General features: G+C 43.8%; 1 protein-coding gene across 1 annotated transcript in view; it reads right to left on the bottom strand.

Annotated features, from left to right (window-relative positions):
• Positions 1 to 10,007: 10,007 nt before the first annotated feature.
• Positions 10,008 to 27,392, bottom strand: part of SLC1A1 (solute carrier family 1 member 1) — an 80,045-nt gene continuing 62,660 nt past the window's right edge. The window contains exons 7-12 of the mRNA XM_025423481.3: positions 25,117 to 25,301; positions 23,936 to 24,043; positions 21,942 to 22,064; positions 21,335 to 21,529; positions 13,313 to 13,447; positions 10,008 to 12,165 (exon numbers count right to left, since the gene is read on the bottom strand). Coding sequence (XP_025279266.1) covers positions 11,919 to 12,165; positions 13,313 to 13,447; positions 21,335 to 21,529; positions 21,942 to 22,064; positions 23,936 to 24,043; positions 25,117 to 25,301 — 993 coding nt within the window. The 3' untranslated portion in view covers positions 10,008 to 11,918. The remainder of the gene's footprint in view (positions 12,166 to 13,312; positions 13,448 to 21,334; positions 21,530 to 21,941; positions 22,065 to 23,935; positions 24,044 to 25,116; positions 25,302 to 27,392) is intronic.

Raw genomic sequence — 27,392 nt, 5'->3', positions numbered from 1 at the left:
AGTGGATTCTCTTGGATTTAGGTGGGGGTTTTTGTTATTCTTCTGAATTTTCTTCCTACTGTGAAGGTTTCATTGTTGTAAATAGAATTTAGAGGCTTATGAAGATGTATGTTGCTTATTCAAGAAGAACATGGGGAGAGAAGACACAGGGATGCACCATGCCCAGTTCTCATGTCTGAACAGAGGCTCAGTCTTGCCTCACTTCACAAAGAGGCAGCACTGTACTCAGGGGCTCCCACCTGCCACCAAAGTGGAGGGATTTCAATAAATGAGTAAATCTCTGTAGACCTGCCTTGCAACCTCAAACCTTTTGAGGTTAAAGAGGGAAGACACTGTTATGATATTAGGTTTCTGTGAAAATAAAGGCAATTTTGAAAACACAGTAGCCAATTAAAAAAAAATTTTGATTTACTTATTTGAGAGCATGAGAGGGAGAGCTAGCAAGCAAGCACGAGGAGGGGGAGGGGAAGAGGGAGAGGAAGAAGCAGACTCCTTGCCGAGCAGGGGGCCCGACACGGGTTTGAACCCAGGCCCCCAGGATCCCGACCTGAGCTGAAGGCAGACGCTTAACCACTGAGCCACCCAGGTGCCCCCACAGTAGCCAATTTTGAGAAGAAAAACTCCGAGAGAAATTTACAAGATTGAGTTGGGACAAGTTCAATTTGAAAAGCTGCTGGAGAGGTCCAAGGGAAGTGGCAGTAGAAGTTGGGAATGTGGAGCTGACATTTGGCTGGAGGTCAGGGAAGCCACTAAGAACGGCTATAGATTTGGTGGACTCCCATCTGGGTAATTACCTGCGTAGCCCTGGTGCTTGAAGCCATAATAATGAGTTTCTGGTGGAGAGAGACCAGGAGGAGATAGAATTTGTTTGTTCAAACCACAAATGTTTGAGGGGCCGCTGTGCATTCGGCATAGGCTGAGTGGTGGGCAGGGGGAGCAGCCAGAGGAGGCTGCGGACGTGATTGCGGGATGACAGGAGGGCATCGGGCAGCCCCCCTAATGTCCTGGTACTCAAGGGGGGAGAGCGTGGTGAAAACAAGCCAACGAACAGGGACAAATAGTGCATTAAAGTATAAGCTGGCCGCTGAGAACATGCCCACTGGGTTTTCCTGTATCTGGCAGAGATACAGGCAGAGGTAGAAGCAGGCTACCCAAGCAGGGTGCTGGTTTACCTTGGGGTTCCGGGAGAGCTGTCAGGGTGCAGGCCAGGCCGCAGGGGATTGAGGTGCCAGGGGGTGGGAGGCAGGGGAGGCTGAGCACCAGGGCCGCTGTGCAGCGCCCGAACTTCAGCAAGAAAGGGAAGGAGAAATTGGGTGCCCGATTTCATTCTGCTGCCTTCCCTGGTTGGAACAGGCAAGAACCCTTGGGGGGATTAGGTTTTGAACGAAAGATTTGAAAGTGATCCAAAGCAAGGATCTGAAAACATGGTATCAACTACAAGGGAGGTCAGGTGGGGTGGGCAGGGGGTGTGGGAGATCCTACAGACGCACTTTGATCTTTGCTAGATTGGGAGAATGAGGAGGGGGCAGTTTGAGTAAAATTGATCCTCACAAGTAAAATGACAGATGCTTTAAAAAAAAAAAAAAGGAATAACTTTTAAAGAGGTGATGCTTGGGTGCTTTCATGCATTGCCTTTTTCCTTTGTAGGCATTTTTTCCCCAGCTTTATTGAGATATAATGGACAAATAAGATTGTACTATGTGATCATTCAATATGTATATACATCGTGAACAGAGTCGCACCACTGAGTTAATGAACACATCACATCCATCACCTCATATTTCCTTTCCTTTTTTTTTTTTTTTTTGTGAGAACTCATAAAGTTCTGCTCTCTTAGTAAATGTCCATTATACAGGACAGTGCTCAAGTAGTCACCATGTTGTACTTTAGATGGAAGTTTGTACCCATGTACCAACCACTGACAAACCATCATTCTACTCTGTTTCAGATTCCACATGTAAATGATACCATGCAGCATATTTTTCTTTCTCTGTCTGGCTTATTTCACAGCATAGAGCCCTCTAGGTTCATCTGTGTTACTGCAAGTGGCAGGGTTTCCTTCTTTTGGTTTTAAGATTGAATAATATTCCATTGTGTGTATATACCACGTTCATTTTACCTGTTCACCCATCCATGGACATTTAGGTGGCATTCACATCTTGGCTATTGTGAATAGTGCTGCAATGAACATGGGAGTGTAGATATCATTGAGGTGGTGATTTAATTTCCTTTGGAAATGTACCCTGAAATGGAATTGCTGGGTTGCAGGATGGTTCTACTTTTAATTTCTTATTTTTTTAAAAGATTTTGTTTATTTACTCATGAGAGACACAGGTAGAGGGAAAAACAAGCTCCCTGCAGGGAGCCAGATGCAGGACTTGATCCCAGGACCCTGGGATCATGACCTGAACCGAAGGCAGACGTTCAACCACTGAGCCACCCAAGTGTCCCTTCCCAACAGCATTTATTGAGGACACCATTTTTTTTTCTCATTGTATAATCTTTGCTCCTTTGTCAGAAATTAATTGAATATATACATGGATTTATTTCTGGTCTCCTATTTGGTTTCATTGATCTGTGTGTCTGTTTTTATGCCAATTCCATACTATTTTGATTCCTATAGCTTTGTAATGTTTGAAATCAGGATGAGTGATGACTCCATCTTTATTTTTCTTTTTCAAGATTGCTTTGACTATTTGGGGGTGTTTTGTGGTTCTACACAGAAAGAGAAGATTGTTATTTCTCTCTCTAAAAAATATACCATTGGTATTTTATTGGGAATTGGGTTAAATCTATAAAAAGCTTTGGGTGTATGGATATTTTAAAAAATCTTAATTCTTCCAATTTATCAGCCTAGAATATTTGCATTTATTTGTGTCTCTTTCAGTTTCTTTCATCAGTGTTTTAGTTTTCAGAATATAGGTCTTATACCTCCTTGGTTAAATTTATTCCTAAGTAATTTATTCTTCTTGATGCTAGTGTAAGTAGAATTGTTTTCTTAATTTCTTTTTCTAATAATTTGCTGTTAGTGTATAGAAACTCAACTGATTTTTGTGGATTGATTTTATGTTCTATCATTTTACTGAATTTGTTTATTTTAGCTTTTTGGTGGTGTCTTTTGGGTTGTCTATGTATATAATATCATCTGTAAACAGTTAATTTTACTTCTTCCTTTCTGATTCTGATGCCTTTTCTTTCTTTTTCTGGCCTACTTGCTCTGACTAGGACTTCCTCTTTTTTTTTTTTTTTAAAGACTTTATTTATTTATTCATGAGAGACACACACACACAGAGAGGCAGAGATACAGGCAGAGGTAGAAGCAGGCTCCACGCAGGGAGCCCAACGTGGGACTCAATCCTGAGACTCCAGGATCACGCCCTGGGCTGAAGGCGGCACTAAACTGCTGAGCCACCCAGAGATCCTCCTGACTAGGAGTTCTTATACTATGTTGAATAACTGTCTTGTTCCTTATATTAGAGGAAAAGCTTTTCACCATTGAGGATGATGTCAGCTATGGGCTTGTCATATATGGCTGTTATTATGTAGTGCTATGTTCCTTCTATATGTTGAGAGTTTATCATGAAAGGATGTTGAATTTTGTTGAATTTTTTTTCTGCATAATGAGATGGCCATATGATTGTTATCCTTCATGTTGTTACTGTGTTTCACACTTACTGATTTGTGGATGTTGAACCATCCTTATATCTCAGGAATAAATCTCACTTGATCGTAGTTTATCAACCTTTTTAATAAATGTGCTGTTGAATTCAGTTTGTTAACATTTTGTTGAGGAGTTTTGCATTTATGTTCATCAAGGATATGGGCCTATAATCTTCTTTTCTTGTAATGTCCTTGTCTCCCTCTGATTTCAGGGTAATTCTGGCCTTGGAAAATGAATTTGAAAGTATTACCTCCTCTTCTAGTTTTAAGATTTTATTTAAAAAAAAGATTTTATTTAGTTATTGAGAGAGAGAGAGAGAGAGAGCATGTGTATGAGCAGGGGGAGGGGGAGGGTCAGAGGGAGAAGCAGACTCTCCACTGAGTAGGGAGTCCAAAGCGTGCTCAATCGCAGGACCCTGGGATCACGATCTGAGAAGACACTTAACTGACTGAGCCACCCAGGTGCCCTTCCTCTTTTATTTTTTGTAAGAGTTTGAGAAGGATTGGTATTCTTTATTTTTTTATTTTGTTTCAAGTTTTTATTTAAATTCTAGTTAGTTAACATATAGTGTAATATTAGTTTTAGGAGTGGAATTTAGTTTTAGAGTGGAATTTAGAGATTCATCACTTACTATAATACCCAGTGCTCATCACAAGTGCCCTTCCTAACCCCTATCACCCGTTTAATCCCCTCCCCTCCATCAACCCTCTGTTCTCTATATAGTTGAGTCTGTTACATGGTTTGCCTCTCTCCTTTTCCTTCTATGTTCATCTCTTGTTTCTTAAATTCCACAACGAGTGAAATCATATCGTATTTGTCTTTCTCTGACTGATTTCATTTAGCACAATACACTCTAGTTCCATCCACTTTGTTGCAAATGGCAAGATTTCATTCTTTTTTATTGGCTGAGTAATATTCCATTGTATATACACCACATCTTCTTTATCCATTCATCTGTCAGTGGACAATTAGACTCTTTCCATAGTTTGGCTATCATTGATAATGCTCTGGGATGCCTATGTCCCTTTGATCAGTATTTTTGTCACCCAGGCATCCTTTGGGTAGGACTAGTATTCTTTAAAAATCTGTTAGATTCACTAGCAAAGCTACCTAGACCTGGAATTTTCCTTGATGGGAGGTTTTTGATTATCTTTGCTTTCCATTTTCATGGGATTTTTAGGCATGTTAAAGCACACTTTGGGACGCCTGGGTGGCTCAGCAGTTGAGCATCTGCCTTCGGCCCAGGGCATGATCCTGGAGACCTGGGGTTGAGTCCCACTTCAAGCTCCCTGCATGGAGCCTGCTTCTCCCTCTGCCTGTGTCTCTGCCTCCCTCTCTGTCTCTCTCTGTGTCTCTCATGAATAAATAAATAAAGTCTTAAAAAATAATAAAGTACCACCTCAATGGTTAGGAACACAGGCTTTAGAATCCAATTTGAGTCCCACTATGTGAACTTGGGCAAGTCACTTCATCTCTCCAAGCCATAGTTCCCTTATCTGGAGAATGGAGGGTAATGATACCTGCCTATTAGGAGTGTTGAGAAGGATAAATGCCATTAAGTATGTAGAATATTTAGGACAGCGTCATGCACACAGTTAACACTTGGTAGGTGTTAACAATGATTATTATGTGTCTTGAAAATTTTAGGCCTCCCCAAACTTAAAGTTAGCACTCCTGGACTTCTCTGGCTCTCAGTACTTGGTGAAGAATGTTGACACTGGAGCCAAATTGCTGTGTTATCTCTCTTGTGTGATCTGGGGCAGGCGAACCTTTTGTACTAGTTTCCACATCATTAGAAAGGAGGGTAATAACAGTACCGACTTCATGATGTTGAGGTTAAATGAGTTAATATTTGTTTTTGTTTATTTAATGAGGGTTACTATTTGTTAAGTGCTAAGAACAGTGCTTGCCACACAGTCACTGCTACACAAACATTTGTCAAGTAAATAAAAATGAGCTTCCTCTCTGTTGTTGCTGTTTGTTCTTCTGGAGTCATGACATCCCATCCTTCTCTGCACTCATCCTGGCAGGGACAACTCCTCACTTAGTACCTGCAGCAGTTGGTTCAACATCTTAAAAGAAATTGGACCTGGGGGACCTGTGTGGCTCAGTCGGTTAAGCAGCTGACTCTTGGTTTCGGCTCAGGTCATGATCTCAGGGACATGGGATCAAGCCCCACGTGGGTCTGCTTCCTGTCCCTCTGGACCTCCCTCCTCAAATAAATTTAAGAAAAAAATTGGACGTTTATTTGCCTTAGAGGGTCATTTTTTTAAAAGATTTTATTTATTTATTCATTCATGAGAGACCCAAAGAGAGAGAGAGAGAGAGAGAGAGAGAGAGAGAGAGAGAGGCAGAGACACAGGCAGAGAGAGAAGCAGGCTCCATGAGGGAGCCTGATGCGGGACTCGATTCTGAGGCTCCAGGATCACACCCTGGGCTGAAGGCAGGAGCTAAACCACTGAGCCACCCAGGATCCCCAAGAGGGTCATTTTTACAAAAGGTGATGATGCCCAGGAACAGCCCATTTTTACAAAAGGTGGCTGTCTGCTTGGAATGGAATGGGAGCAAACTTCCTCAGTGCCAGTCTGTATCCTTGCAGCCTGAGGCTGTCTTGTTTGCTCTTCTGATTTCTCATCAGCTACAGGTGGCATGTTTTTCTGACTTAACTGGCCCCTCTTGACCCAGCAAAGAGCTTTGAGTTTGTGTGTGCTTAATGTGAAGTTGACACAGTCTTGTCTGTTTTATCCTTTCTGGCTAAATTAGGAAATGGAGGATTAGTGCATAAGCCCTGGGAATTAAAGCCATTTTGGGGTGCTGGGAAGACAAAAGCAAGTGTTGGGGAAGCATCAGCCACTGTTTCTCTTGCTAACTGGTGTTTTTTTTTTTTTTTTTTAATAACAAGTATGAGCTCCACAGCTATTCTCTGAGCCTCATCAGATCCACACAGTTTCCTAAAGACCTGGAAATTTTGTTATCCACAGATTCATTCTGGAGAATCTTATTTTTTTTTCTTTTCTCCAAAGTCCTCAGTTCAGACAAATCATTCTGTGGGTCTCTAATTATTCTTGCCAAGCTAAGCAGATGACCTTGGAAATACAGGGACTCCTTAAATGAAAATTATATTTGAATACTTGGAGGAAGATCAAAATCCTCTTTATTTTATTTTTTAAAGATTTTATGTGTTTATTCATGAGAGACACACAGAGAGAGAGGCAGAGACACAGGCAGAGGGAGAAGCAGGCTCCCTGAGGGGAAGCCTGATGTCGGACTCGATCCCAGGCCTCGGGATCACGACCTGAGCCAAAGGCAGACGCTCAACCGCTGAACCACCCAGGCGTCCCTCAAAGTTATCTTTAAAATGTACATGCCTTCGGCACTTTCTTAAGGCATGTCCATAAGATGAAGCACCCATGCAATGATGGAGTGATGCCTTTTCTTCGGCGACTGTCCTCCTGGGACCAACCACTCAATTCATTTCAACCGGGCTTATCCTCATCTTGGAAAACATGTTTTTCTACAGGGTCCCGACAACATAAGGCAGACCTTGGCTAATACCAGATTTTCAAACTCCTCATTTTGGCTCCTGGCAGCCAGACCTTTGACTCTGGAATGCCCAGATGATGCAGGCTTGCTTTGCATTCCCTCAGATGCCCTGAAGTGCAGAAGGAGGATGTGATGTCCTCATAAGGTAGCAAATACCTTTTCTGAGTCACGGAGGCATGGTGATATCAGAGCTGGCTCCAGTCTGTCAGGAAAAGGCATCTTCTTGGAGGGAAAATGGGAGTGAGTAGATGGGAATGGTGCTGGGATTGGGATCCAAACACTACCACTCAGGAGTCTGGTGGATTCTGTATATTAGTTTCAGGATTTCTTTGCCTCCATCTTTTGATAAACGGTACTCTTGTGGGGCAAGCTTCTCTATGGGTAATAGCCTCAGGAAAAAGAAAAAAAAGCAAAATAGCTTTTGCTCTTCTGAGGCCAGAGCTTCCCAGCTCCAGTCTAGCAAGGTGCTCTAGAGATCAGTGAACTCTCTCTAGATGAGGTCTCTGCTTTCCTCCAACAAGAGTAACAAGAATAACAAAACAACAAAAGGGCTATTGATTTTATCTGGGCTCAGGAGGTTTACTAATAACTGTACTGAACCTTGTGATACTTTATAAATGGGCAGGCCAAGTGGAGATTTGTAGAGGAAACCAGAAACATCTCCATAATCCTGGAGAGACAGCCTCCAAATCACACGTGGCATTGGATTTTCCTAGTGAGACAGGAAGTGGGACATTAATTGTGGAATTAGATCTTACTGCTAACTTAGGGGTTTTGTGGTTTACTTAGCCTAGGCCACTGGGAAATGTCCCCAAGGGCCTCCCATCTGTGGTCAATAACTTCGTACACTCAGGTGCAGTCACCTAATTCAATATATACAGATCAATATGTTGTTCCCAAAGCTAATTTAACAACACTGACTTCTGGTTGTTTATCTTCTATGGCTTTCACTTAAAAAGTCTAAGATTTCAGGGGAGGGAGGCATGCTTCCCAGGATAGGGGGTATTAAGAAGCCCCATGTGGGGCCCAGAACAAAGTCTACTTCCAGCAGGTGGAGACAGTTACGTGAGATTTATGGACCAAGATGATAAACGTGAACTTCATGTCTTACCGTGATTTCAGAACATCTCAGCCTCACACATGCAGACTGAGCACTTCAAATCCTGCCATGTGTCTCAGAGCACAGAAAAGATTGTGAACACTTACCGTTGCTTAATCCGCATGTGATCTTTTACAAGACGAAATATTCTAGATCTTATTACTGTTTTTGTGAAAATGTCCCAGTTTCAGAAAGGGCTTTCCCCCTTTATATATATATTTTTGTAAATATTTTATTTACTTATTTGAGAGAGAAATACGGACAGCAGGAGAGGGAGAAGCAGACTCCCCACTGAGCAGGGAGTCCGATGTGGGGCTTGATCCGAGGACCCTGGGATCACTACCCGAGCCAAAGGTAGATGCTTAGCCAACTGAGCCACCCAGGCACCAAGCTTTTCCCTTTATAGAATGGAGTTTGCTTATTAAGTCTCAGTAGGTTGGACTTATTGTTTGCTCTAATAACCCAGGTAAGGCCAAGTGGTAAGAGCTGTAATCCTCAACTGTAATGTCAGTGGCAAGGGCCCTAAAACATCTGAACAGCTGGTAAAGCTGCATGTCTGGATTCTCCATGGGAGGTGAGTATATGGCATTTACTAAACATATTATGTGCTAAATGCATCACATCCATTTTCTTATTGAATACTTAAGGCAGTCTCACGAGACAAGATTTGTTATCCTCATTTCACAGGATAAGAACCAAGGCTTAGATTGATTGGCAAGAGTCCCAGAGCTGTGTGCCCACTCACTGGTTTCTATGGGCCCTTGCTGGGCAGTTAAGAGAACACGAAATATCGATCCTGTTGCATAGAATCTTCTTGGCATTCTACCAAGGCTCTGCGTGATCATTTCCTCCTTCTGTTCCAAGAAGGAAGATTCTTAACACCTGCAAAGCCAACACCATTGCTGGCTCACTGCCTGATTATAAGCCAGACACAGTTTTCTCAAGCTATCCTAAGAATGGGGTGTATTTTTAATAAATGGCCTGGTGCCCGGTGGACTCACAAAGATTTGTTGAGAAATAGTCATTTATTAGAGCTGATAACACTTCCTCTGTACATGAGTATACTTTGGGCAAGATCAAAGTCATATGAGGACCCTGCTCAGGTGTACTAACTCTCCCAAACAAATCTCTAAGTAGTTGGGCTGGGTGTTTTATCCCATGTTCCCTAAAGAGGTCACTATCCTCAATTAGTCTGGCCAGGTAGTGATCAGCTCTCTGTGAAACGGTGTCCTCTCTTGGTAGGTTAGGGAGTTGTCTATTTACGTGTTGTCTGTCATAGGCTAGTAAGTCCACCAGCAGAACCGTGTCATGACTCAGGTTCTGGGCAGGGTGTGGAATCCCTGAATATAGCATTTGTGGTCAGAGGGCAGGATTGGTTCTTCAGTGAAACCAGGGCACCATAATATGGAGATAAGACGACTTCCCAGTATAGTAACTTCTAGCCAAATTATACCTTCCCTTCCACCTCAGTGATACAATAGGGATGAACTGTTCATCACTTACGGTTCTGTATTTCAGCCTTATCATCCCCACGGATTCACATGAAGAACCGAGAAGGGTACTTTCCCCCAAGGCCTGCTTTTTCATTCTTGAGCGTAAACAGTTTTGAAAACAATCATCTGTTGACAGTCTGAATCAACTGACCACGTCTCCACCTTCCCACACCCCTTCTGAGTAAAAAGAAGAGATAAAGAACAAGGCTGGGAAGGAGGAAGGGCAGAAGTATTTATTGAGACTGAAATGGAACATCGTTCTCTTTAATGAGTTAACAGCACAGTGTGTTAAGAGGCTCGTTACAAACTCACTCCAAAATAAGGATGACCTGCAGTTCACGAACAGCTCTGCCAACTCCCGTGCCTTAGATCTGAGCAAACTGCCAAGGGGGTAGGACCTTTCAGCCCATGACAAATTATGGATTCAACTGCATCGATATTTAGATTTATTTCCACTGCACAACATCAATATTTCCCTTTGAAGACTCACATTGAATCACTGGTCCACGTTTATGATGTGTACTCGACAATCTAGGATCATTCCCTTATAGCTTTCAGGGTACAGGTAGTCAACATTGAACATTTGTTTACTTTTCCACCATCTTTGGCACAGTTTCTGGTTTTCTTAAATATAAAAAAGCACAGGTTTAAATTGGCTATACTGCAGAAACGTGACTATTTTGGATCTCCGTGTAAATACAAGTTTTTATGTTAAATGTTATTTTTAAGATGAGTGCTGAAGCACAGATTTTAATAAACTATTTCCATAAATTAGCATAAGAAGGGAAATGGATTGTAATGACCAGGGCTGAGATTACTAGACTACTAGTTGGAACCATCCTCCCTTGAGGAGGAGATGAGTTTCATACAATGGAAGAATTTCCCTGAACCACTCATAACCAAGATCTCATGTTGTGGGACTTCCTTTGCAAGAAGACACTGGCCAATGTGACTTGTTCAGTCCATCAGATCCATATTAAAATACAACTTAGCTGGTAGCTTGCCACTGTTGTTTAGGCCCTAATGGGTACAAAAGGGCAAAGTCCTGTCATTTTTAAGTGGGTCTAGTTGATCTTGGAAGAATGAAGCCTTCCAATTGGATAAAAACACATCCAGCCTTGTATGAGTGACACCTTTGTATACAATCGTATATAGAGCTGATATGGATTCCCTCATAGCAGCAGAATCTGGGGGTTGTAGATAAATGATGATGCCACCTTGGAGTATCTCCATAATGCATATCTGCTTTGAGGCTGACACACAGACGTGGAACAATCAGACAACATGATATTTCATTCTTGTGCTCCTGAGAGAGGAGTTTGGATAAGCCCCAAAGCAGATCTGGATTGAGATCATAGTTATTATTCAAGTACAAGGAAAGCTCTTTATTTCACATTGACAGTTCAATTCTGATCTCTGTCTGGCAACTTATATGAAAATAATAAATATATACATATATATATATCTAGCTCTATACTGAACACTGGGGTAGGAGTTACCAGTGTCCTAATACAGTACATTGAAAAAAGAACCTTCCCACAAAACCCCACACCCATCTTAAAACTCTGATTGCAGAATTGTGCTGGTCTGTTTTCTTTCAAAGTTGTTTCTTTGAAATTGGCTGGAGATGAGTTAAAAATGGACAATTTGGCACATTAATGGGGGGGAGGGTGTTTATATGCATTATAATCTATAAAAATGTGAGAAGTCAAAGGAAATCCATGCCAATAGAAAGCGAGTAAAAATTTGTAATCAGAGTATTTTTTTAAAAACTCAAAACACTGGACTGTGTATGAGAAAGCAATTTTTCTTCCATATCCATGTCCTAATCCAACAATTATGACTCTATTTACTTCCAAACTTTAGAATTTTTAAATTGCAGACAATCCAGCTTTCTTTTTCATGTATTTTCTTTCATGTTACCCCACCCCCAAAGCCCAGAACCCCGAGAGTGAAATCTGTGAATCCAAATATAGAAAATAATCTGGAAGTTTCTATATCAAATCCAATGTACAGTTGGCCATTAATGTTTTTCTTTTCCTTATTTAATGTTTGAATTTGCTAAGAGATGACTCTTATGGAGCTGTCCTTCATCATTCCTGGTCCTATGAAGCCAGGGACTCTAGAACTGAGAGGTCTGGGTGAACGAGATAGTGTCAGATTTGTCTACTGCGAAGCCTCCATTGACATAGGACTTCTTGGTATCTGAGTCTTCATTATCCAGTATTGTGGATTCCAAGGCAAACGGGTTCACGATATTGACTTCAGATGAAACATCCATCTGCTCCAGCTCCTTCTTAGAGAGCTTCTCCACAATGCCTGTCCCAAACGCATCACCGAGGACGTTCACCATGGTCCTGAACCGGTCCCTGGGGAAGAGAGAGGGTGAGTCTGACAGGAGGCCTCAAGTTCATTTCCATCTGCCACTGGGGAGAGAAAAGGATCTGAAGAACTCAGTTATGAATTAAGCAAATGGAGAGAATGCCATCCTCATGGCTGGACCAGAGAGGCTCTTCTCACAGGCCTGGGGGAGAAGGTGGCTCAAAGTATAGAATGAGCAAACGCGTTCCCTGGGTCTGTGCTCCCCAGAAGTCACAACGACCCTCCTGAATCCAGCCCGTCTCCCCAAATTCTGTCCTCTCCTCCCAAAGATCTGTGAATAGAGTCTTAGCAGATATTCTGGGGGAGCTGAGGGAGGGTCACAATTGAGCAAGCCTCTTACCCTAACCTCTGTCTTGGTGCATTTCTGGCCTCTCTTGGTGAAGGTGAGGGGATCCTGTGGGTGGCATATATGCCACAGGGAGTGTATGTGTGTACATCCAAGTGTTCCTGTGTGTTTGTGCATCCCTGGTGTTGTCATTTCTCTGCCACATTACATCACTGTACGGGCAAGCCAGCAGAGAGACAGCAGAGCACAGGCCCAGAAGACATGGGTCAGCTGAGGAGTAGCTTCTCTCTGTGGCGCCCTCGGCCAGCCTTAACTCCCACATGGCTTGGAGAAGACGCTGTGGCAGGAAGACATGGAGCAGAGAAGGAATCCTGGCGATACAAACTTAAGCTTGTCTTACCCCCAAGCCTTTACTTGTGCCACCACCCCTGATGATGTAGAAGATCTTGGGAAGATGGGCTGCCTTGGAACCAGGCAGTTCTAAATCTACGAGGCTGACCCAGGGCTGGGATAGGCGAGGGGAGCCTATATGGTTTGGAATGTCTGGGTCCGGCTTCTTCACCTTGCTCTTTTGTGTGTCTCTCCTCCCATACTCGACTGGTATCCTTGAGCATTATCAGGTATAATGAGCTAATGGAGATCACTGGCATTTTAAAAATCACTGCTCAAAGTTAGGAGGAGTTAATTTTTAAGCACATTATCAGATGGCCTGGTCAGAGGGAAATTAAAGCAGCAACAGATGGCTCATTAGACAATCTGAAGACAGAATGATGACAGGCTGCCGATTCTGCAGGGCTGGGAAGCCCGCCTCCTCATCCGGCCAAGGCAGTACATTTATTCCAACTCACAGGAGCCAGTCAACAGCGATGATGAGCGTGACATCCTCCGCCGGCAGACCCACAGCACTCAGCACGATCACCATGGTCACCAGGCCAGCCTGTGGCACACCAGCAGCTCCGATGCTGGCAGCCGTGGCCGTGACACTGCAGCCAAAACACACCAGTGCAAAAGGCATTAGACACCCGTTTGTCCCTTTGGGGCCCCAGTGGCTGTTACTGGTGTGTCCCCAAATTGGCCGCTTCGAATCTGCTCTCTGCTGAGCATCAGCTCTGCCTCATTAGAGAGCTGTGGGGGACAAAGCAGGAGTCAACCTTCTTCCAGGGGGAGATGCGGCAAATCTCTCTAGTGCACGGATATGAAAAGCTGCCTGAGTGGCATTCAAAGAATAGGTAAGAGGGCTACTCAAGAGGAAGGCAAGAGTTCACCAAGTGGGGTATTCGTGGCAGGCATCAGCTGCCTATGCATGCATCCATCAACTACGATAAGTGCCAATTACCTCTCTGCCGGCTTTCCTTTCTTTCTCCCTGAGGCCATCTACTCACCCAGCCAACCATTAACTGGCATCTAACATGTGCCAGGAATTTATGTTGCCTTGAAGGATAGTCAGAGGGAGGCATACAGGTGGACGGGAAGGGTATTTCAGGTGAAGGTGAAGGAATGGGAAGGCGATCAAGCAGGTCTTATGCACTCTCTTGACATCATAAGACTCTTGGCCTCTGGGGCTGCCCTTTACAGCACAGAAAAAAGAGCAATGCCTCGGGTCTGAGGTACAAGTGTGTACCCCTGACTGCTCCATTTTGCCAGTGGATGCACTTTCTGCAAAAGGAAGAGAGTTCTGGAGCTGGAAGAGGCAGTCAAAGGAATGTCCTTACTGTGTATTTAAAAAGATTCCTCTTGGACAGATAAAATGTGGTGCTGGGGATTCTTCTCTTTGGAATGTGGAATTTCTCATCAGCAGTATCATTCTTACTTAAATCTGGTCATTTTGGAGGAAACCCTCACCATGGCCTGAAAAGCCCCCAAATCAGAATAAATTTGAGAGGATGCCCACTCTACGTTTTGGATGCATGTTCTCATCCTGAGTCCAAGGAGGCCTCTGGGTTGAAAGGTGAAGATGTAGCAACTGTCCATTTAAACTAGAAGAATGCCTGATCCTGTCCACAAATCCATATTCTTGTGGACTCAAAGAGCCTCAGAATTCTTACGAAGCTGATTCTATTACTCATTCGTCTGCCTAATGATGTGCTGTAGATGGCGTCTGAGGGCATAGTCACACAGAGGCCAGCCTTCTTTGACAAGTGTGTTTTCCTTCAGTGGCTGTGGCTACCAATTTACAGTAAATTACAGATTTCTGGGGTGTCCCGATTCCTCGAAAAGTTTCAGGCCTATGTAATCCTTTAGATCTGTTCTGACTTAAGTAATCTTTGGAAAACCTAAGTTTATTTCACTGCTGGTTGAAACAAGATTTAAACTGACTGCAACAGCAGGTTTTCTTTGCCAGACATGATTTGTGCCCATGCCCACTGATCCCTTTTGGAAGCCGCAACACATCAGGGTTAACCACATCCCTATAGCCTGTGGCTGGGCTTGAAACTCAAACCCCATTTTGTCAAAGAAAACCCTGCCCTTCAGCCTTGACCTTGCTTTCTGAACTTCAGCCATTTGACTGGCTTTGGTCTGAGCCTGGGAACTATAATTCTTCAGGTGGGGGAGAAATATGAAAACCTGTTCCTTCTACTTGAATATATTCTATTTTGTCTTTAGAGGGTTTTCACAGAAGAATACACAACAACCATTGGTAGGGAGTTATTTCTAAGCATTGAGATCTAGTTTTCAGACAGGATACTTGGCTTGGGTCCCATCCAGGCTGGCCTGGGGTGTGAACTGAAGCCAGTAGAGATTTTAGCATCAGAAAGACCTGGCTGTGCTGTTTCCAGTAGCAGCATGTCCTTAGGCAGGCTCCCTCTGAATCTCAGTTCTTCAGGTCGGATGGGGAGAATGTGTCTACTTCACAGGGCGTCACAAAGATGAAGTGAGGCAGTATATGGAGGGCATCCAGTATAGCAGCTGGACACACCAGATCCTTAAAACACTGATGTCACTTTTGCTACATCACCAGGTGCTACTCTCAGAGCTACTGCCCCCAGTATTACTACTCACTGCTACAAAACAACATACTATTGTCACGTCTTTTCCAAGCTTTTTCTAGGCCCTACATCCAGCCATCATCTTTTGTTATAAGAATATGCATCCTATTTTCAATCAGTCCTAACCTTTGATTAGTGAATATTACGATAAAACCACAAAAGGGTTTGGACTGGGTGGATGGCGCCTACGTTTCTTTGATGTCCAGGCCAAACGGACCGCAGAAGGAGATGAACTATGGGTCTCTTTAACCATCAGCCACATGAGCCATCACTGTAACTCGTGAAGGGAAAAGTCATGTTTATTATTTCATTATTCTGTCCCAGGCTGAGCCAGAAAGGATTTTAAATTTTAGATGAATGATCACTCTGGGCCTCACAGTTGTGGTTGTTGGCTCTGGGCCAGTAGTTATTTATCAGCGAGTCTGATTTAAGGATACAGGGGTGCCTGGCGGGCTCAGTTGGTAGACAGTGCGACTCCTTATCTTTGGGGTTGTGAATTTGAGCCCATGTTGGGTGTTGAGATGACTTAAAAATAAAATCCTAAAAAGAATACACACCAGAGCATGGGGACAGTTTTGATGTGAATTATTTAGCTTCTCCACCCAAAGTTGATTTGTCTAGCAGTCAGGTTAACGACAACAACAAAAAACGGTTAGAAAGATCTAAGAAACTCATGACTAAGGGAGGGGGAGGGATTTGATCACAAAGTGGTAAATACCCAAAAGAACTGGCAGACTGGGTCCCACAGGCCAGGGCAAGGGAGGCAGCAAAGGACACTTGGAAGAACCAAAGTAACAACCGCTGGACCACAGGTGGCTGTGGGGCTTTCTTAGGAATGATTCAAGATTTCACTTTGAACATACTCGTCGCTGTTCAACCTATAGGACTTTACTCAAGCTCTTTTGGCTCAGGCTTCTTAAGCTACAGACACTTTTTATAGACCATGCAGCATAGATATAGTTTCCCAGCTGATGTGCCAATAGTCCAATTGGCACTTGTCTTCAGTTAGCTTCAAGCCAATAGCAATAAATACTTTATGATTTAGGGTTGGGGAAGACTTAAAAATATACTGTATTAGAACATTGTTAGAACTTACTTTCTGCCTGGAGTATATGCCTGTGCCAAGTACTGGGGATGTAAGAGTGAGTTAACTTGGAAAGGCCAGAGTCAACTTTGTATAGGCCTAGGGACTCAATTTAGTCCTAAACTTCCACTCTACACCGAATGAATGGTGAGTTAATCTCCGGATTAACTCTAAACCCAATCCATCCCTTCAAAGCAGCTCTGTCCAGTATAATTTTCCATGACAGAACCTAGTTCTATAATGATGGATCCTCCTATGTCTGCTTGGTCCAACCTGTGTGTGTGGCTAGTGGCTACCATCTTGAACAGTGTTGTTTCAGGGCAACAACTCTGGAAAAATTCATTAATGACGTTTTTAGCATCTACTTGAGCAGACAATCCATATGAGCAGAATTCTTTGCAGTATTGGGCTCTGTTGAGCATTTCATCCTTGGAAATCTCTCTTCTCTGAGTTTCCATGATGTGATGATTCCATAGAACTCTTCCTATGTTTCTGTTCCTTCTTGGGTCTCCCTCTTGGCTCTCTCCTCCTCTGTCTGCCTCCAATATTGGGATTTTCTAGGGCATAGTCCTTAGTCCTTTTCTATTTGCCACAAACCCATTGTCCCAGCCTTCTCATCATCTCCTGGGAACTCACTATGGACACACTGTTCTAAGAATTTTACAAGCGCTGACTTAATTACCACTACTTACATAAAATGTAGGTACTATTATTATCCTCATTTTACAGGTGAGAAAACAGAAGGGTACAGAATTCAAGTACCTTGGCCAAGGTCATGATTAATCATGGTGAAGCTAAGACTCAAACAGAGATGATGGACTCCTAACCACATGCTTGATGACTGCCCTCCCGCTGATGCCTCTGACATCATATCTACACATTTTTTACTGCAGAGTTCCACCTGGATGTCCTGAAGGCATTTTAGATTTAATGTGACAAAGAGTATAAGCTCTTTATCCTCCCACCTAGGCTTGCTTTTCTCTTCCACTAGTCTCTGTTCTGATAAGCACCATGTACCAGTCCAGAACCATCCACCAATCCTGGAGGTCATCCTAACCACCCCTGTTCCTCACTCTGAATCCAACTGATGATGCCTCTTGAATTCATTAGCTCTTTTCCATCCTCAGGGACAGTGCCTTGATTGTTAGCCTTTTTTTTTTTTTTTTTTTTTTAAGGATTTTTATTTATTTGAGAGACAGAGCACAATGGGAGGCAGGGGAGAGGCAGAGGGAGAAGCAGGCTCCCCGTGGAGCAGGGAGTCTGACGCGGGGCTCTATTGCAGGACCTGGGATCATGACCTGAGCCTAAGGCAGATGCTTAACTGACTGAGCCACCCAGGTGCCCCTAATATAGGCCTTTTAATTCTTTACTTGGGACTGCTACAGTAGTCTCCTAAATAGTCTTCTAGCTTACATGCCTGCCCCTATCCAGTCCATCTGCCATATTTATATTTCCATGATACCCTTTGAAAATGCAAATCTGTCCATATTATGAAAGACTGAGTTTTCAAACTCTCCCTCTTTGCCGATGACATGATACTCTACATAGAAAACCCAAAAGTCTCCACCCCAAGATTGCTAGAACTCATACAGCAATTCGGTAGTGTGGCAGGATACAAAATCAATGCCCAGAAATCAGTGGCATTTCTATAACTAACAATGAGACTGAAGAAAGAGAAATTAAGGAGTCAATCCCATTTACAATTGCACTCGGGATCCCTGGGTGGCGCAGCGGTTTGGTGCCTGCCTTTGGCCCAGGGCGCGATCCTAGAGACCCGGGATCGAATCCCACATCGGGCTCCCGGTGCATGGAGCCTGCTTCTCCCTCTGCCTGTGTCTCTGCCTCTCTCTCTCTCTCTCTCTCTGTGACTATCATAAATAAATAAAAATTAAAAAAAAATTGCACCCAAAAGCATAAGATACCTAGGAATAAACCTAACCAAAGAGGTAAAGGATCTATACCCTCAAAACTATAGAACACTTCTGAAAGAAATTAAGGAAGACACAAAGAGATGGAAAAATATTCCATGCTCATGGATTGGCAGAATTAATATTGTGAAAATGTCAATGTTACCCAGGGCAATATACACGTTTAATGCGATCCCTATCAAAATACCATGGACTTTCTTCAGAGAGTTAGAACAAATTATTTTAAGATTTGTGTGGAATCAGAAAAGACCCCGAATAGCTAGGGGAATTTTAAAAAAGAAAACCATAGCTGGGGGCATCACAATGCCAGATTTCAGGTTGTACTACAAAGCTGTGGTCATCAAGACAGTGTGGTACTGGCACAAAAACAGACACATAGATCAATGGAACAGAATAGTGAACCCAGAAGTGGACCCTGAACTTTATGGTCAACTAATATTCGATAAAGGAGGAAAGACTATCCACTGGAAGAAAGACAGTCTCTTCAATAAATGGTGCTGGGAAAATTGGACATCCACATGCAGAAGAATGAAACTAGACCACTCTCGGGATCCCTGGGTGGCGCAGCGGTTTGGCGCCTGCCTTTGGCCCGGGGCGCGATCCTGGAGACCCGGGATCGAATCCCACGTCGGGCTCCCGGTGCATGGAGCCTGCTTCTCCCTCTGCCTGTGTCTCTGCCTCTCTCTCTCTCTCTCTCTGTGACTATCATAAATAAATAAAAGTTAAAAAAAAAAATTAAAAAAAAAAAAAAAAGAAACTAGACCACTCTCTTGCACCATACACAAAGATAAACTCAAAATGGATGAAAGATCTAAATGTGAGACAAGATTCCATCAAAATCCTAGAGAAGAACACAGGCGACACCCTTTTTGAACTCGGCCACAGTAACTTCTTGCAAGATACATCCATGAAGGCAAAAGAAACAAAAACAAAAATGAACTATTGGGACTTCATCAAGATAAGAAGCTTTTGCACATCAAAGGATACAGTCAACAAAACTAAAAGACAACCTACAGAATGGGAGAAGAGATTTGCAAATGACATATCAGATAAAGGGCTAGTTTCCAAGATCTATACAGAACTTATTAAACTCAACACCAAAGAAACAAACAATCCAATCATGAAATGGGCAAAAGACATGAACAGAAATCTCACAGAGGAAGACATAGACATGGTCAACACGCACATGAGAAAATGCTCTGCATCACTTGCCATCAGGGAAATACACATCAAAACCACAATGAGATACCACCTCACACCAGTGAGAATGGGGAAAATTAACAAGGCAGGAAATAACAAATGTTGGAGAGGATGCGGAAAAAAGGGAACCCTCTTACACTGTTGGTGGGAATGTGAACTGGTGCAGCCACTCTGGAAAACTGTGTGGAGGTTCCTCAAAGAGTTAAAAATAGACCTGCCCTACGACCCACCAATTGCACTGTTGGGGATTTACCCCGAAGATACAGATGCAATGAAAGGCCAGGACACCTGCACCCCGATGTTTCTAGCAGCAATGGCCACAATAGCCAAACTGTGGAAGGAGCCTCAGTGTCCATCAAAAGATGAGTGATTAAAGAAGATGTGGTTTATGTATACAATGGAATATTACTCAGCTATTAGAAATGACAAATACGGGCAGCCTGGGTGGCTCAGTGGTTTAGCACCACCTTCAGCCCAGGGCATGATCCTGGAGTCCCAGGATCAAATCCCACATCAGGCTCTCTGTGTGGAGCCTGCTTCTCCCTCTGCCTATGTCTCTGCCTCTCTCTCTGTTTCTCTCATGAATAAATAAAATCTTTAAAAAAAAAAAAAAGAAAAGAAATGACAAATACCCACCATTTGCTTCAACGTGGATGGAACTGGAGGGTATTATGCTGAGTGAAGTAAGTCAGTCGGAGGACAAAAATTATATGTTCTCATTCATGTGGGGAATATAAATAATACTGAAAGGGAATATAAGGGAAGGGAGAAGAAATGTGTGGGAAATATCAGAAAGGGAGACAGAACGTAAAGACTGCTAACTCTGGGAAACGAACTAGGGGTGGTAGAAGGGGAGGAGGGCGGGGGGTGGGAGTGAATGGGTGACGGGCACTGGGGGTTATTCTGTATGTTGGTAAATTGAACACCAATAAAAAATAAATTAAAAAAAAAAAAAAAAGAAAGACTGAGCTCCTTCCATGGGCGCCTCACATGAAGCCTTTCATGAGATAATCCCTGCCTGCTTGTTCCTCTGTGTTCTCCATATTGTACTCTATGCTAGTGTGTCCAATAATGTGTCCTCTCCAACTAGGCCATGATGTTATCACGAGCCCCTGTACATGCTAGTCCTTCTATCCCAAAAGCTCTTAGGTTCCTTCTTTTCTTACTAAATTTTTATTCCTCTTCTAAGACTTAACTAAAACTTCCCCTTCTCTGGGAAGCCTCTAACTCACCTTCCCTTCCTTCTCTGGTGACTCCATATGCCCTTGAACCTCCATAATAGTTCTTATCAAACTCCCCAGCATTTATTTAGTTATCTGTATCCCCCTATATCCTGGGGGCCCCCTGAAAGCAGGGGCTGGCCCTTATCTAACCCTGAGTTCTTGGCATCTGTTGTGTGCCTAGCACCCAGTGGGTGTACTGACTCAAGAATGGTGATGCCTTTGGCTATCCAGACCCTGAAGGAGAAATCCTGCATGCCATGATTCTACTTCCTGTAATAAAGTTGTGTTTAATCCTGGGAAGGGACTTTATAGACGAAGAAAATCAATCTACCAATGGACCATTCCTGATCTCCTTTCACAGGAGATCAATCTCTTACCCCCACAGCCGATTTTTAGTTGAGACAATTCCAGTAACAGAAACGAACATGAGTGTGACCCCGTGGCCTACCTGATGGTGATGATCTGCCCAATGCCCAAGTCCAGGCCATTCAACTGCGCAATGAACACAGCTGCCACAGCCTCATAGAGTGCAGTCCCGTCCATGTTGATAGTAGCTCCCACGGGCAGCACAAACCTAGTGATCCTCTTGTCCACTTGGTTCTTTTCTTCTGCACAGCGGAAAGTGACAGGCAGTGTGGCTGAACTGTGTGATAAAAAGAGAAAGGAATCCATGGTCTAGGAATGCTAGAGCTCAATCCCGGCCTGAAGAGATGCTTCTATGCCAAAAACTAAACCAAGAGCCCAAAGCAGGGATTTTCTGCAGGCCCAGGAATGAGAATGTGCCGTGTCTACTGCTGCTCCAAGTTACATGGTAACCCCTACCTGGGCTGCAGGCCATGCCATGAGGGCAAGAAATACCCAGTAGGTGCAGAAATGTTTAAGGACACGGGCAGAGAATGTAGAGGTCATTCCTTGAGTTAACGGCAGCTACAAACGCACAAGCTATAGCTGGGGTGTCATCAGCTGCATGTGGCTGGGACAGCTCTCGACTGCGGCCAGTGAGAGCAGACTAGGTGTGGCCCAGAGATCCTCCCAGACACCACTCTTCTATTTACCTGGAAGAGATCATGAGAGCCGTCAAGAGAGCCTGAGCCATTCCCATGGCGAATCGGAAAGGGTTCTTCCGTACAACTATGAAGTAGATCAGTGGGAGAATGATAATGGAGTGGATCGCGAGGCTGTGAATGAGAGAGAAGCAGGTTCATAGATGATACCCTCTCCTCATATTAATCCTTTTTTTTCCAAAAAGCTTTTTTTTTTTTTAAATTCATGATATATCACTTGATTTTCATAATGACCCAAGAGAAAATGAAAAGCAGGACAGGGACATATGTCTCCTTCATTCAACCACTGAGGATTAGGAGACTGACTCAGCAAACGAAGTATTTTGTCAAAGCAGTGAAGCCAGTAGCTGCATCCACATTTCAGAGCTCACAGAACAGGTATGTCATGCTGCCAAGCCCCATATGTGCTATTCTTGCAATAGGTACTAACATCACTTCCTCTTGCTGCTGAATTCTTATCCCTCTTCTAAGGCTCAGCACAAGGGCCCCCTACTCCAGGAAGGCTTCCCTCACTTTCCCAGGTCAAGTGGACCCTTTCATCCATGGTAGCTCCATGGCTCCACATAAACCTCTACCATAAATTCTTACCATACACCCAGGCCCTCTGTTCCCTGGGCCACACTGCCGTCCTGCTGGATGGTGCCCATCTAAGGGCAGGCAGGATGCAGTAAGGAGGAAGTCCCTGCCCTCCTACAATCATTCTTCAGGACTGACCCTCTTTTCTTTATTATTCCTGCCTTCTGAAACGATTCCTTGTTTCATGTAGAAATATACAGGTTATGCAAAACAGGGGACTTAAAAAATGAGACCAAGCCAGCAGATGCCTCTAGGGGGCAACTTAGAGTTTACAGATCAGTTATTCAAAGCTGAAATAAGAAGAAATGGCCATTGAAAATACAGATCCTAGAGGTCCATCGTGAGGGTCTTCTAGATCCCCAGCTTGTGGCTAAGAACTATGAGAAATTTAGTTTTCTTTTAGAAACCATGGTAGGGGTCATTGAACAGAAACAAGCAGAAATGTGTTTTAGCATGATATGCCTCAGCCAAATCACTGCCTGTACACAGGTCCTGGCCTCTAGAAGGGTGGAAAGCCCTGCTTCCGTACCCTGGGGCCCTGGGATTGGACATTGGCCCTCCCATTGTAGACATCCAGGCTTCTCCTTGGCTGACAGGGCTGTGCTCTTGGTAAACACAGATTAACTCCCCAGGACACTTGGGTTCCAACAGGTGAGCTCACTGCTCAAGGTGGGTGTTTGGGGGCACTGACCTGTGGGAGTGTTGGATGTTGTTTATTCATTCCCTTGGTCCATATTTCTTAGCACATGTGATGTATCCTGCCCCTGCTGGATATCCAGGGGCACCATTCCTAACTTTTCCCACCCTGTCTCCCCTCAAGGAACCAGTAACTGGGCTTAGATAAATAGTAAATGACCTGTCCCCAGGCTGCCTCCCTGTTTTTCATAATTCCTCCCAGCCTGAAGATTTTCCCAACATCCTCTCTGACCCTCTAATGGTGCAGAGTGTGGTAGTGGTTACCAGTCCCATCAACAGGGTTGGAACCAACTGGCCACCTGCTCCTACTTGCCCAAGTCTCATTTCATTTAGGCTCTACCTGATTTCTTTCTTGGGGTTGGGGTACTTGTGGGCTATTCTTACTAGTCTGGTGAGTTTCCATCCTTGGAGAAGTGAATGCCAAGAGAGGCCACCAGTAGGTTTTGCTCGTTTCAAAAATGATTTTAACACAACTAATAAAGGCAGCAATAAACCATGGTCCAGGCTGTTCTGCCAAGATCTGGCAATTAGCACAGTATGATCCTCCCCCAGTACAGCTGTTAAAGGGCAGCCCTCCACCCTGCTCTCTTATCTCTGAACCCCCTCTTTCTCCACACATGGGAGAAGCCGATTATAACTGAAATGCAGCTTCTCAGCAGCGATCCATTGGCTCAAACACAGTTCCTGCTTCCCCTCTCTCAAGTCTGACATACCCACTCAGGACGGTAGCCATGTAAAGGCCTAGCTTGCGGAATATTTCCCAGTCTTCAACTTCTATGATCTTCCCAGCAATCAGGAACAAAATGCCAAGTGGCATGTAACTAGAAAGCAAGCAGAGCAAAGACACTCCCATTATCAGGTGTCTTCTTGAGGTGGGACTGCTGTGCAAAAAACAAGCCAGGACATGCCCCCTGGCTCAGTATGTGCGCTCAGCTGGGAGGAGCACCTGGTACACAATAAAGCTAAGGTGCCAGCCTCAGGCCCTGGTGGACCACACTTGGCGCTTGAGGCGCCAGGGTTCAGTACCTGTGCATGTACACACATGGTTAAACAGGTGCATATCCCATGCCTTGCTCCCGGTACACATATGTCCAGTGGATGGTCCCATCTGCAGATCTCAACTTTTGCTTGACCCTCCATACATGGCCACCATGTTCTTTCTATCTCCGGTCATCTTGTTTCCCAGGTGGTAGATTCAGCAACCGAGCAATACAATTAGTAGCGGAAGTGGTCATAACAGCTCTGTTTCTGGAGTCCTAATTACATGCCTGGTATTGGGTTAAGTATTTGACATACATCATGTCCCTTAATGTACTTCTCCCAGCTCAAGGGGGAGACATTTATTATCCCCCCCCCTTTTTTTTAACAGATGATGAAGCTGAGGTTCAGCGGGAGTAAGTGGCTGAAATAATTAAACCTTTTGCGTCATTGTCATTGTCTACATTTTGGGGTAAATAATGTTGAGTCAACTCAGTATGAGATAAATGGGGGCAGAGATCACCTAGAAAAGATAGACTTTTTGATACTTCCAGGGATGGGGCAGATGTGTAGGTGGCACCGCTGGTATGCTCATCTAAGGAGAGCACTTTGTGTTCTGATGTGTAAAGAGCCCCTTTAAATCACTATTTTAAGAGTTATTTCTTAGATAAATGCTGGTTGGGGACAAGCCGATCAAGGGCTTTGGTAGAAAAGACAATGGCTGATATGCAGATTCTTGTTATTCTTGAACTAACTCCTAAGTAATATGTAGAATTACTGACTATTCTAGTGTCTCAGCATTCCATGTTTATCCTTCCTGGGGTGAGGTCAGTGGAGAAACACAGGCCTCTGTATTCTAATTTTGAGGAGACAATTGTCAGGAGAAGCAAGATGGCATTCACTGGCATCTACTCACCACATAATGATCTGAACAATTTTCATGGTTGCATCACTTAGAGCATTGAAGAAATCCACCAGAACCTGTCCTTTTTCTCCCATTTTTCCAATGACAAGTCCAAAGACGAGGCAAAAGACAATCAGGCCCAGGACATTTATGCCATCTGAATACATGCCTACGACTTTGTATTCCTTTGTTTTGTTCTGTGGATCAAAACCAAGAGAATATATTGATGCACAATTATAACTTTGTTGGAATGCAGAGGCCCTGAAATGAGAAGATTCAATAGCCAAAATAATAAACTAGTAATCTACCCATCAGAGTCAACAATACTTGGGGAGAAGAAAAAAAAAACACAACAAACAACAAACCACCTACGCATGTATCAAGTTTGTACTGCCCCCACCCTCTGCCACTGAAGTGATTTTTTTTTTCCTTTTTCTCAAAAAATCCAAACTTGAAGATGTCTTTTGAACATTTCTTATTCTGGGATATCTTGCATTTTTAACAAGAACTTTAGAATGAAGGCACTTTTCAGGGTTATTTTAACAACTTCGCTACATTTGGAGTGTGTGAAAAAGATGGGAATTAATAATGAAGGAAGAGCAAAATATTTACCATGGTGAACATTTTTAGGATATCTTACTATCTGTTTTATCCTGGTGGTGAAGAAAAGGAACATTGTTTACTGACTCTAATCTTGGATGATCAATGGGACTTTAGAGATATAAATATATTTTTTAAAGATGTTATTTATTTATTCATGAGAGACAGAGAGAGAGAGAGGCAGAGACACAGGCAGAGGGAGAAGCAGGCTCCATGCAGGGAGCCCGATGTGGGACTTGATCCCAGGACTCCAGGATCACGCCCTAAGCCAAAGGCAGGCGCTAAACAGCTGAGCCACCCAGGGATCCCCTAGAGATATAAATATTAACCAAATGCCTGCTACTATAAACCATTCCTTCACCGGATCCCGGGTAAGAACAGCAATGAGATGCTGAGAAAACTTAATCCGAGTGGGGGCAGCATGAGATTTACTGCGAGATTTCACAGGGAGATAACATAATCTCAGTGGTACAAGCCAGGTTTATAAAGTATTATAAATGGTTGATAAACTCCTGGTATGCCAGCCATTTTTTACTTATAATCTGATATGCTCAAATTCGTATTGATCAAACAGCTAGAGTGTGCTTGGTGCACTGGCTACAGTGTTAAGTCTTCAACTACAGCGAGATAGATAAGATTAACTGTAAGAAAAACAAACCAGTGATGGCGAGGTGGTGCGTAATTAACTGCGTGGCCAAGCTACAAGATGCAGGCATCAGACAGAGATGGAATTGATGGCCGTGGGGTGAGGGAGAGTTCAGCCTGAGTGGCAGGCAGCCAGGAGATGAAAGCACACTTCAGAAAAACGGTGTAAGCAGGCCAGTCATCATGCACTGGGCAGCCCCACCCTGCCTGGAGAGTCCCTACTCCCTACTCCTCCTTTATGGCCTCCAAAGGCTTAGTTTGTTTCTGTTAAATGCCCCCAGAGAATCCTGTTCCTCCCAATTGCAATGCTCACTGCTGGTCATCTGAGGGCAGAGGGCAGATCTGTCTGCACCAGTGGCATCTTGATGCCTAGCAAGCCTAGCTCATGCAGGGTGCTCACAAAAGTCTTCCCATGTGAAGGCGGGTAGAAGGAGGAACTGAGGGTCTGGATGGGATGGAGAGGGCCACTGGGAGGGGACCTGGGAAACCAGGGAAGAGCCCAGTGGCAGCCTCAAGCTGGTCCTGAGCCAGCTTGAGGACTTACGACTTTCTGCAGTAGAAAGCAGGAGCAAACCGTGGCCTATCTCATTTGAATTTCTAAGTCTCCCAAACATTTATTATTATTTTTTCCTTAAATCTTCTCTTTCTATTTGGAGGCAGAGAATGTTCAGCATAAACCTACTATAGGACTATAAGAGGTACTATGTCAGGCCCATACGTTCTAACCTCTAATGCTGAAATTCCAATACCTCTCAAAACCCATGGATTTTAATGATGGGTATACAGCAAATTCTTGGTGGCAGGACCTATTCTGAACTGAGACCAGGCTACTTAGGGTTTATTTCTTTCATCTGGCAGGATATCCACAAGTTTGCCGCAGGACTGTCGCTGTCCTTGATCATAGAGAGTTGTTGCCAATTCCCCTTAAGTGTGTTTGCGTAACATACAGTGCCTATACCATGTGGCCCATAGAGAGTAAAAAACTCTGGACTCTGAATCACATCTGGGAAGAGAGTTTCCGATAAGGAATGTGGCCCTGCATC

This window comes from Canis lupus, chromosome 1 (assembly GCF_003254725.2).
Source record: "Canis lupus dingo isolate Sandy chromosome 1, ASM325472v2, whole genome shotgun sequence".
Taxonomy (NCBI): domain Eukaryota; kingdom Metazoa; phylum Chordata; class Mammalia; order Carnivora; family Canidae; genus Canis; species Canis lupus.
This window is presented reverse-complemented; position numbering and strand designations above follow the sequence as displayed.